The sequence below is a fragment of the Stenella coeruleoalba genome (genome assembly GCF_951394435.1).
Source record: "Stenella coeruleoalba genome assembly, chromosome: 10".
NCBI classification, from domain to species: Eukaryota; Metazoa; Chordata; class Mammalia; order Artiodactyla; family Delphinidae; genus Stenella; species Stenella coeruleoalba.
The window spans coordinates 99,623,565-99,636,836 of NC_137156.1; the positions used below are offsets into that span (position 1 = coordinate 99,623,565).

The 13,272-nt window shown below is 39.8% G+C and overlaps 1 protein-coding gene across 1 annotated transcript in view; it reads right to left on the minus strand.

The window, feature by feature from the left end:
• The window catches only part of TAMM41 (TAM41 mitochondrial translocator assembly and maintenance homolog), a 55,065-nt gene that overhangs the window by 22,025 nt on the left and 19,768 nt on the right, over window positions 1–13,272 (minus strand). The window contains exon 5 of the mRNA XM_079933874.1: window positions 4,287–4,432. Within this exon, the coding sequence (XP_079790000.1) occupies window positions 4,287–4,432 (146 nt within the window). The remainder of the gene's footprint in view (window positions 1–4,286; window positions 4,433–13,272) is intronic.

Below are 13,272 nucleotides of genomic sequence, written 5' to 3' on the forward strand. Positions count from 1 at the left end.
GGATTGACATATATACACGAATATGTACAAAATGGATAACTAATTAAAAACAAACAAACAAACTTAAACCTATAACTGCCGTCCAATCACTTTAGAATTGGCAGACAAGAAGTCCAGAAGACAAAGAAATGAATCACCATACTGGTAGAAATAATTAAACCTGACCATCAGGAGGTAGGGCTGCTGGTACACATCTCTTATTACCTCTTGCCCAACTTTGATGGTAAATGGAAAGTGTAGTAGCTACAGTCCGAGATGGGCATGGTGACCAGAGTCTCAGACTCCTCAGGGATGAGGGTCTGGGCCACCTCACCTAGCTAGACCAGCCTAAATGCTAGAAAGGGTGAGGGGAATTTGGAATGGGCAGCAGAGGCGGGAGAAGATGGGTATCAGTGGCAGCTTTAAGATTAGATGCATCTCTGGGAACTGAAGCTCAGCCCACTCATCTTATTCTTGTGCATTTCCCCACAATAAGAAGCCAGTTAGAACATAGATCATCCAGGCTTTCAGAGGCCAAACTGAGGGCCTTGGAAGTTGATTTTCACAGTTAAAGGAAATTCCCAGCTGTTTTCCCTTGCTCAGTTTCTAAAAGTTGGCAGCTAGGCACATTATCTTTCCCTATCCTCTAACCAGAGAGTAGATGATGTCTCTTTGGAGAAATTCTACAAATACTGAAACTTGGGGTCCTCCAATGAAACAGTCAGGTCCTTGTCCCAAATCCTATAGTGAAGCTCACTAGCTGACATGCTCTATCCATCACAAAGAACTCCCAGTCTGCATTTTTTAAACTGCCTTGCTCTTTAAAATACAGGCCACAAAGGATGTGCAAACATTTGAGAAAAGCTTCTAACACAACAGATGAGAGTGAATCCATAGAAAAAAAGGAACTAAGAGAAACAGAGACAATATAGAGAGCAAGAAAAAACTTCAAAAATTTTAATAAAGATCATTAAAGAGATGAGGAAAGATAATGCATTCATACAAGAACAGGATGCTATAAAAAAGAACATTCAGAGGAAATTAAAAATTCAAAAGAAGTGTTAGAAGATTGATTCAAACAATTCTTCTGGAAAACAGAACAAAAACCCAAAGAAACAGGAATGAGGGAAAGAAATAATCGAACAAGGAGGTCCAACAACCAACTAACAGGAATTCTAGAAAGAACAAGCTAAGAAAATGGATATGAAGAAATGATGAAAGAAAATTTCATTACAGAAATTATAAAAGAAAATTTCCTAGAACTGAAGCTCGTGAATTTCCAAAAGAGGCTCATGAAATGCCAGACTAATAAATGAAAAACATGGGAATTCCCTGGCATTCCACCAGTTAGGACTCCACGCTTCCACTGCAGGGGGCAAGGGTTTGATCCCTGGTTGGGGAACTAAGATCCCATAAGCTGCATGGTGCAGCCATAAAACTAATAGTAATTTTAAAAATAAATGAAAAACATACACACAAAGACAAAGGCAAATCATCATGAAATTTAAGAATACTGGAAAAAAGGAAAAGATCCTAAATACTGTCAGAGAGATAAAAAAGGTCACATCCAAAGGATAGGGAATCTGAATAGTGTTGGACATTTTATTTTTTTAATTCAAACAGAAAGTCACAAAAATTATAATCATCCTCATCAGTTCACTCAGTCCCATGTAATTAATTTTTTTTTCATTCTTGATCTTCTGTTACCACTTTTATGAATTCATCAGTTTTCCATTAGAGCTCTGAAAATGCTTATTCATTCAGTTCAGCAGTACAGTCAGTTACCAGAAACCTGTACTTGTCAGAGCCTTTTCTATGAATTCCTTGAAGATGAAACCCTTTTATAGGAACATTTTTGCAAAAGCATCACAGTACACCCAGAACTGTCTGTAAATGACAAAAGACTTAAAAATGACCACGGTTAAAGATTTGATGAAAGTTCATAATAATGCAATTGACAAGGAAATTTAGTTATTTCTGAGATATACATTTTAAAGTAATAACTAGAATTATGACTTATAACATTACACCAAAACATATAAGATTTTTAGAAATTTCATGTCATGTCTGAAACATTTATATTAACATATTTCCATACAAATAACCCAAAGAAAGTTTAGTATTAGTTGTTTTTTTATACTACAGATTCTTATTAGTCATCAATTTTATACACATCAGTGTATACATGTCAATCCCAATAGCCCAATTTAGCACACCACCATCCCCACCCCACCGCGGTTTTCCCCCCTTGGTGTCCATACGTTTGTTCTCTTCATCTGTGTCTCAACTTCTGCCCTGCAAACTGGTTCATCTGTACCATTTTTCTAGGTTCCACCTACATGTGTTAATATATGATATTTGTTTTTCTCTTTCTGACTTACTTCACTCTGTATGACAGTCTCTAGTGTGGGACTTCTGAATGCAACTCTAGAAGCTAGAATAAATGAAGCTATGACTTAAAACTTCTGAGGGAAAATTACTTCCAGCCTAGAATTTGATATCTAGCTCAAACTATCAATCAGTGTGAGGGTAGAATTTTCAGATGTACATGGTCAAAAAATTTACGTCCTTCACAACCTATGTTAGGAAGTACTAAAAGGTATACTTCATCAAAATTAAAGTGTAAACCGTGAAAAAGGAAAAGATCCAGTAAACCAAAAACTTGCAAAGGAGAGGGGAAGAAATTCTCGGGTATTAATGAAAGAAAGTTTCAGGAGAAGAGCTGTGCATCAAGCCTGGAATGGAACCATACCCGAAAGGAACAGGGGACACAGGGCTCCAGGAAGAACGTCCCCAAGAACAGTAAGAAACAGAGAACACACGTGATGTGTTTGTCTACAGTGGAAGATGTTCTACAGGTCTGTAGCAGAATTTGAGGGTGAATTAGTTACAGGTATGTAGAAACTAAGCAAGTGAAAAAAATGAGACAGTGATTAACTCCAAGAAAAACAAAGTTGTACAGGAAAGGAAATTTCATAGTAGTATATCTTAGCAATGAAGAAAGTTATGTGTCACAATAAAGTAAATATCGACTATTACCCTAACCCAAAATTATGTAATAACTATACATGGAGCATAAGCGGTGGAGGAGTGGGGGTGGGGGGTGGGGAGAGGAGGAGAGAGAGAAAGAGAGAGAGAGAATGTATGTGTGTTGATTGCGGTGCATAAGAGAGTAAAAAATCCTCATTTTCCATAGAAAGATGACAAAAATAAAGTACAAGTTGAAAAAAATCAAGAATAACAATCAAACCATATTACTTAGAAATATGGAGGTAAACGTAAGAAGAATCAGTGAAGGAGACGAAAGCAGTTGCTCTGGGAAGTAGCACAGACAAGTAGGAAGGTGTACGGCAGGGAACTGCTGCTTTTTGCTACAAACCTTGGGGTGCCACCTGGTTTTTAAACAATATGTATGCATTACTTTAAGAAAAGTAAAAATTAAAAACAAAATACCTCAATCTAAAGCAAACATGGCAAAATCTGTTAACCTGAGTGGTGGGTATTCTGGGCACTCATGTTATCCTCCAACATTACATTTAAAATAATTCCTACTTTTTTAAAGTTTCCTTTCAGTTCTAGAAATGCCATTAACTTGTCATTCAACATAATATTAGTTGCCCCTATTATGTGGAAGAGGAAGAGCATTAAAAAAGTAAAATAGTATTCCTTAACTTAAAGATAAAAAACTATGAATTCTATAGTTTAAAAAATCTTAAATCCAAATTACTTTTCTCAAAGGAAAGGCTCTTTGATTTTTCTTTTCAAAAAATTTAATATTTTGAAGAATGCCTTGAAAGAAAGTTTTGTTTGATGTATCAAAGAAAAGTTCCAAGACATGATACATATAACAAGTGGGGAAAAAACAAGCTTCAGAATAACCTGTATGAATACATTTATGTAAAATAAAACCAAACAAAAAAGACCAAACTGCTTCATACATGTGTATATGTACAAATACATAGAAAAGTACATGCAACAAGATCTGGAAGAAAACATGCCAAACTGTTAATAAGGCTACCTCTGGGGAGGCAGGTGGGCTTGGGGATGGAAAGAAGGTAATTTCAGAGTTTATTTTCACTCATTTTTAATTAATAATTAACATACATAGTAAGAACTTCAAATGGCAAAAAAGACACACACAGTGAGGACCAGTCCCCACCTCCCCCCGCCTCATGTCAGCCCTTGGTCCCCTTCTCCAAAGGCAGCCTCTTATTACTAGTCACTTACTAGTCATTTGTGTACCTTTTAGTCTTATTTCAAATATACGGAAGAACATAAGTCCACAGGATTTCCCACAGATAGTTTACCTCCAGGCTGCCTTGCTGGATTTTATACACCACTTGGGGATTCTCCTGTAGAATGCTGCCGTAGAGCTCACGAAAATGGGCTATGTTGGGCTTCACAATATTCAACACTTTTGCCTTATCCTCTCCAACCACCATCCGAAAGTCACCTGGTTAAAACAAACAGAAAAACGAATTTTCCACTGCGAATTCACATTCTGACCTGTGAACTACAGTCCCCCAGCTGACACTGCACTAGTTCAACCTGGCAGGATCTCTCATTCAAAACACTTGCTTTTTCACCTTAAAACTGGGAACACAGTACCCCAGAAATGCAGGCACATGTTCGGGGGGAAAGAGAGCCTCTCAAATCACAAAGCCCTTTAGCAGTTAAAATATAGTTACCTAAGTACAAAAGGTAGTCACCATTGAGAGGTTAATATGTGTTTGTTTTTCCAATGCAGAAGCTTCTGTATTTATAAACTTTCATCTTGTGAACAAAACTCTGCCTGTGACCAATCACTGAGATGGGGGCTGTGTGCCTCACCACAGCTGTGTCCTTGGTACTGCTTACTCAGCTTGGCCCTCTTGCTGTTTGCGTGAGGGCTTTTGAGGTGCTTTATGAATATAAATAACCTTATTATATTTGATAAGGGCAAGGTTTACATTTAAGATAAACTTTAAAGCAGATATAATTTAAAAAATTGCAAGTGGTGAACTTGCTGATCTTCTAGAGAAGCCAAGAGGCAACTGGGACTCCTGGGGACACAGACGCTGATGGTGGCCATTCTGAGGAGCTCATTCTACCATGAGGACACTGGTGCTGGCAAGTGCCATCTTGGAGTCCTCCCTCTAGCCTATTAGCACAAGGCCTGCTCATTACTGGGTCAGAACCAGCCCCAGGCCCTACAGCCAATCACCCTTGGACAAGCCCCAACCACCAGCAAGCCAGTGGCCACGACACTGGCAGGGCCTGACAGCTAACTGGGCCAGGGACCAGCCCTGCCTATGAGCATGCCCAAAGAAGTCAGCCCCACCACAAGAGAAGGGCCCATGTGGCCCATACAGGGGGCACCCCTATATAGTCCTGGTGACCAGAAGGAAGAGTGCTGCTGGGACCCACAGGACGTCTCCTACATAAGGCCACTCCTCCAAGATTGGGAAACATCCAGCATCACCCTGATGCCAAACCAAACAAGCAGGCAGCATCACCCTGATACCAAAACCAGACAAACATGCCACAAAAAGAAAGAAAAGAAGAGAAAAGAAAATTACAGGCCAACATTAATGATAAACTTAGATGTAAAAATCGTCAACAAAATATCACCAAATCAAATTTAACAATGTATTAAAAGGATCACACACCATGATCAAGTGGGATTTATCCTAGGGATGCAACAATGGTTCAATATCTGCAAATTAATCAATGTGATACACCAGATTAACAAATTGAAAAATAAAAATCATATGATCATCTCAACTGATGCAGAAAAAGTTTTTGACAAAATTCAACGTCCATTTATGATCAAAACTCTCAACCAAGTAGGTATAGAGGAAACACACTGAACATAATAAAGGACATATATGATAAACATACAGCCAACATCATATTCAATGGTGAAAAGCTGAAAGCATTTCCTCTAAGATCAGGAATAAGACAAGGATGCCCACAGTCGCCACTTTGATTCAACCTGGCATTGGAAGTCCTAGCCACAGCAATCAGACAAGAAAAAGAGGTAAAGGGAGGTAAAAAAGAGGTAAAGTTGCCACCAAAAAGCTAATAGAACAAATGAATTAAGTTGAAGGATACAAAATTAATATACAGAAATCTGTTGCATTTCTATACACTAATAATGAAATATCAGAAAGATAAATTAAGAAAACAATCCCATTTACACTTCCATCAAAAAGAATAAAATACCTAGGAATAAATCTAACCAAGGAGGTAAAGGACTTGTACTCAGAAAACTATAAGACATTGATGAAATAAGCTGAAGACTACACAAATGGAAAGATATACCATGCTCATGGATTGGAAGAGTTAATATTGTTAAAATGACCATACTGCCCAAGGCAACCTACAGATTCAGTGCAATCCCTATCAAAGTACCAGTGGCATTTTTCACAGAACTAGAATGAATAATTCTAAAATTTATATGGAAACACAAAAGACCCCAAAAAGCCAAAGCACTCTTGAGAAAGAAGAACAAAGCTGGAGGTATCATGCTCCCTGATTTCCAATTACACTACAAAGCTACAGAAATTAAAACAGTATGGCACAGGCACAAAAACAGACACATAGATCAAAGGAACAGAACAGAGAGTGCAGAAATAGACCCACACTTACACATTCAATTAATCTATGACAAAGAACGCAAGAATATATCATGGGGAAAAGACAGTCTCTTCAATAAATGGTACTGGAAAACTGGATAGCTACATGCAAAAGAATGACACTGGACTTCTTTCTCATACCACATACAAAAATAAACTCAAAATGGATTAAAGACTTAAAAATAAGACCTGAAACCATAAAACTCTGTCCATATGAGCTTTAATATCAGTCTTAGCAATATTTTGGGGGGCTCTGTCTCCTCAGGCAAGGGACATAAAAGCAAAAATAAACAAATGGGACTACATCAAACTAAAAAGCTGTTGCACAGCAAAGGAAACTATCAACAAAATAGCAGTCTACTTAATGGGAAAAGATACTTGCAAATGATATATGCAACTCATACAACTCAACAACAAAAAAACCCAAACAACCTGATTAAAAAATGGGCTGCAGATCTGAATAGACATTTTTCCAAAGAAGTTTTATAAAGATGGCCAATAAACACCTGAAAAGATGCTCAAATCACTAATCATTAGGCAAATGCAAAATAAAGCCACACTGAGATACCACCTTACACCTGTCAGAATGGCTATCATCAAAAAGACTACAAGTAACAAGTGTTGGCAAGGATGTGGAAAAAAGGGAACCCTCATTCAGGAATGTAAATTAGTACAGCCACTACAGAAAACAGTATGAAGGTTCCTCAAAAAATTAAAAATAGAACTACTGTATGATCCAGGAATCCCACTTCTGGGTATTTTTCCAAAGAAAACAAAACACTAATTTGAAAAGATATATGCACTCCTATGTTCACTGCAGAATTATTTACAACTGCCAAGATATGGAAGCAACCTAAGTGCCCACTGATGGATGAATGGATAAAGAAGATGGGATATATATATATACACATACACACACACACAATGGAATATTAGCCATAAAAAAAGAATGAAATCTTGCCATTTGAGACAACATGGATTGACCTATAGGGTATTATGCTAAGCAAAATAAGTCAGAGAACGACAAATACTGTATGATTTCACTTCTATGTGGAAACTGAAAAACAAAACAAACAACAAAACTGAAACAGACTCACAGATACAGAGAACAAACGTATGGTTGCCAAAGGGGATGGGGGAGAGAGATGAGTGAAATAGGTGAGAGAGAGTAAGAAGTATAAACTTCCATTTATAAAAGAAATGTCACAGGGATGTAATATACAGCATAGGGAATATAGTCAGTTACATTGTAATAACTATGTATGGTGATACATGATAGCTAGACTTATCATGGTGATCATTTTGTAATGTATAAAAATATAAAATCACTGTGTTGTACATTGCAACTAATATAATATTGTAAGTCAATTATACTTCAATTAAAAAAAAAAGCACCAAAAGGCTGCCTCTACATGATGCCAAAGCATCTGGAAAAAAAGTATGAAATTTAGTTTAAGAAGAAAAAAGACTACGCTCAGTTTAAAGTTAAAAAAAATTGCAAGTGGTGAGAAATGAGGAACCTTACATTGGCCTGTGGGATGAACTGAGCTGCAAAATACTAATTCCAAAGGATAAAGAGCAACTTTTGAAACAACCTTAAAGTGCCCTACCCTGCCCAAGTCACTGGCGACCATCAGCAAGATATGGGGGCAAAAGAGTGATGAAATGCAAAAACTTATGTGAATGCCTATTGAGCTAACGTTAACTCAGAAGAGGCTGGGCACACGTGAGGAACCCCTGGGGAAGCTTGGAGAAAGCCATGTAGCTGAAGCCTTTGCTGGGCAGATAGAAAGAAGTCTGGGGGAGGAGTGAGGTGGAAAGAGCAGGCAGATACCTCAGCTGCTGAGGAATCCCCTGGGGGGAGGGTGACAGTGTAACTTATCATCCGAACTAGGTCACTTTTGAGGGTGAAGTGGGCAATGCAAAGTCATCAGGACAAGTATTAATTGGGCAAACCAGGACATGTGGTTACCCTCACCGATTTCTTTTCTTGGGAGCAGGGAAGGGAATCATCAAAATTATGACCAGCCACAGCAGATCTTCTAGAGCAAACTGTTGGTCTGTTTGGAAAAATAAAAAGATATCCAATAGTCAGTATGTACTTCAGTAAGGAATAAAATACACTGGATTTTTAAGCTTCAAAGGACCAACTTACACTACAATTTGGTAGAAAGCATGTGGGGACTATAAGCTTTGGAAAAAGAGTTACAAACATCCTCTGGAACCCGACCTTTGTGAGATGAGGTCGGGACTGGTTAGAGCAGTGAGCTCAAGTGAATCCTGTCCTAACAAGCTGCTCAAATACAGACAAGACTGTTTTTTTCACTATTATTTTAAAGGGAAGAGAGTTACATAGTTAAACCCTGGGACGACTGCTAGTGAGGGTGTAGAGAAATTGGTTCTTTCACATAATGCTTTTGAGTTTATAAACTGCTAACATACTTCTGGAAGCGGTGAATGATGAAACCTCATCTCTGGAGAGGAAGCCCCAAGCAACAAACCCAAACAGAGGTTAGGAGGCAAACTTCGCTGAGCATTTGCTTTGTCATATTACCTCATTTGTCCACGCACCTGTCCTCTCCGGTGGATGCTGCCCTATCCCGATCGAGCACGAAGGCAAAAGAGACACAGGGATGATGGAACCCGCCTGAGGTTTCACAAGAAGCAACTGAATACATTCCACACACACAACTGTTCACTGAAGCACTATTTATAACACTGAAATCCTGGCAGCAACCAAATGTCCCATGACAGGGGAACGGTGCACCCACACCTACCACGGAGCAGGGTACAACCACTAAAAATTACAGGCACGACACACTGTGAGATGTAAAATGACCATGTAATAATGTGCAGCTAAGAAACCAGGATACAGAAGTACAAGAAGGAAACAACTGTAAAAAACAGGAAAAACAAGACAAAAGGGCTATTTTAAAATGGTGATGTTTGCTCTAATAAGATACACATTTATTGTGGGCTTTTTAATGGCCTGTGCTTCACACTGGCTGTCTAGTTCAGGGCTGGCAAAGCCTCGTAAAGAAGGTACTGATTGGGACTTCCCGGGTGGCGCAGTGGTTAAGAATCTGCCTGTAAGAGCCGGGGATACGTATTCGAGACCTGGTCCGGGAAGAACCCACATGCCTCGGAGCAGCTAAGCCCGTGCACCACAACTACTGAGCCTGTGCTCTAGAGGCCGTGAGCCACAACTACTGAGCCCACGTGCCACAACTACTGAAGCCCACGAGCCTAGAGCCCATGCTCTGCAATGAGACAAGCCACAGAGATGAGAAGCCTGTGCACCGCAATGAAGAGTAGCCTCCGCTCGCCGCAACCAGAGAAGGCCTGTGCGCAGCAACTAAGACCCAACACAGCAGAAAATAAATAAATTTTAAAAAAAAAGAAGGTACTGATTATTCTCAATTTCAATGATGAGGAGATGGGGTTGCAAAGACAGCTTGCCCAAGGCCCAGCCACCTCTTAGTATCAGGGCAGCAATGTCTTAGGTAATAGCTTTACTTCACTTCGTAATTTTCCTCCATTTCCCTCACTTCTGTAACGATGGCACACTACTTCTGGCATTTTAAAATAAATTCGCAGATGCACAGACGTGCTAGCTCAGCAAATGTGAACGGAGAGGCAGCTGGGTTAGCTTTCAATTGTGTAAATCCTTACGCTTTTATTCAGAGCCTATAAATGTCTTCTATTAATCTCTGAAGGGGCGAAATGTCATCAAACTCTGAATCTAACAGGCTGGCTCGGAAGTGAAAGATCAAATTGCATCACTGTTGAGTTCTCAATATTTGTGCCATTTCTTCTCCCCTGTACATTCCACAAACAAAAAGTGCTTATATTTTAGAGAGTAACTTTCTGAGAGAGGGACTGTACATTACCAAAATGTAAGGGTATACAAATCCAAATCCTCGCCAAAGAACAACTGCATGCCTGCATGCCACAATGAAAGGAGCTGGAAAATACCATGGACTTTCTGAGAACGCGGACTGAAGCTTATTCGTCCCTGAACCGCCAGCTCCTCACGCACTGCCTGGCACAGGAAGGCACATCAATAAATGTCTGCTGAATTGAATTTCTCCAATTGCTGTGCTCAGCCATGGGGAACAGCAAGCAAATGGGCTTATTACCTGCTGCTTCAGAACAAAATGAATAAAATCGTGAGCACAGCATGAACCAGCATCATAGGAATCAATTTTTCTTACCTGCAAATATATGTTTACAACAAAATACAGGGATTGAGAAAAACTGACTGCTGACTTTTATTTTATGCCTCTACCGGTGGGTTTATAATTGCTCAAGCCAGAGAACTGCCAGTCTAATTCAATGGGTAACCAAAAGGGTAACCTCTCCTTGACTTGAAATAAGACAAACTCAGAGGCTTGTAACCCATCTGTAGCTGGCCTGCTCTATGATTCCAGCATGTCTGCAGCAGTCAGGGACGTTATTACAAAGGCAGGGATGTGAGTGGAAAGGCCCCGGCTCTCAAGTCTGGCAATGTCCCAGGGTGGCTGCAGTTGAGTTACTTAACCTTTCTGAATCAGTTTCCTTTTCTGAAAAATGTCTGTAATAGTCATACTAACCTCACAAAATTGCTTTTAGGCTCAAATGATTAAGGTATTAGAAAATGCTTTGTAAATAGTGAAGCAGATATTGTTGTGACGATGTGTATATGGGAAGGGCAAGGACAGAGGGTGCAGGAAGCCCTGAGTTTTTAAGATACTGACTGGGTAACTTTCCCCTCTTAGACTAACTGCACTACCACTGTCATCTCAGTTCAATAAATATCTGGGTGGTTTCTAAGTGCCAGGAGCTGTGCTGGACTCTGGGGATACAAAGCTACAGGCTCTGCCCAGGAGGTAAGTGACATGAAAACAGAGCATTTCAGTGCAGGTTACGACGTGGGACTCCCATGTGAAAGTGGTCAGGAATAGGAGCCCAAACTGGAAGTCGACACAGCAGCATAATACTCATTTTAAACAGTTGTGGGTTTTTTTGAGATGTAATTCACACACCATACAATTCATCTATGTCAACTACATAATTCCATGCTTATTCACAGGGCTATGCAACCATCTAATTTTAGACCATTTCAGCCTCCCTAAAAGAAACCCTGTACCATTAACAGTCACTCTCCCTCCACCCATCCACCCCCAGCCCCAGGCAAAGACTAATCTGCTTTCTGTCTCTATAGATTTGCCTATCCTGGACATTTTATGTAAGTGGAACTGCACAACATATGGTCTCTTATGATTAGCATAATGTTTTCAAAGTTTATCATGTTGTAGCACTTATCAGTACTTATTCCTGTTTATGACTAAATAATATTCCACTGGATGGATGTACCACATTTTAGTTATCCATCTCTCAGTTGATGGGTATTTGGGTTGTTTTTACTTTGGGGCCATTTTTTATGAATAACGCTGCTATGAACATTTGTGAATGACTTTTCGTCTGGATATATGTTTTCATTTCTCTTGGGTAGATACCCAGGAGTATAACTGTTGGGTCATATAGTTACTCTAAGCTTAATATTTTGAGGGACTGCCAGACTATTTTTCCAAAGCGGCTGTACCATTTTATGTGCTACCAGCAATGTACAAGGGTTTCAGTTTCTCCACATCCTCGTCAACACCTGTTCTCACCTGTCACTTTGGTTATAGCCATTGTAGTCGGTGTGAAACAGGGTCTCTGTGGTTCTGTTTGACATTTCCCTAATTACGAATGACGCTGAGCATCTTTTCATGTGCTTATTTGCTATTTGTATACTTTCTTTGAAAAAATGTCCTTTGCCCGTTTCTATATTAGGTTATTTGTCTTTTTACTGCATTCTAAGAATTCTTCATACATTCTGGATACTAGTCCCTTATCAGATACATGATTTGTTAAGTATTTTCTCCCATTTTGTTGGCTGCCTTTTCACTTTCTTGACAGTTTTGTCTGCAGCACAGAAGTTTAATTTGTGTATAGTCCCATTTATCTATTTCTTTTGTTGCTTGTGCTTTTGGTGTATACCTAAGAAACCACTGCATAACCCAAAGTGACTCTTCTAAAAGTCTTACAGTTTTAGCTCTTACATCCACGACTCATTTTGAGTTAATTTTGTGTAGGGTATATGTTAGGGGGTCCAACTTCATTCTTTTGCATGTGGACAAAATAATTCTTATTTGAAAAAAGATGACTAAGGCAGTATTTCTAGGAGGCAGCCTAACACATCATTCGAAATACATCCCCAAAATACCTCCATGGCACGTGGAAGAGAATGAGATAAGAATAAACAGCTGATGTACTTGGTGATATAAATTTGAATCATATAAAAATTTTGGGGGACTTCCCTGGTGGCACAATGGTTAAGAATCCACCTGCCAATGCAGGGGACACGGGTTCGAGCCCTGGTCCGGGAAGATCCCATGTGCCACGGAGCAACTAAGCCCATGCGTCACAACGATTGAGCCTGCCTTCTATAGCCTGCGAGCCACAACTGCTGAAGCCTGCGTGCCACAGCTAGCGAAGCCCGCGCACCTAGAGCCTGTGCTCTGCAACGAGAAGCCACCGCAGTGAGAAGCCCGCGCAGCGCAATGAAGAGTAGCCCCCGCTCGCCGCAACTAGAGAAAGCCTGCGCGCAGCAACAAAAACCCAATGCCGAAGACCCAACGCAGCCAAAAAT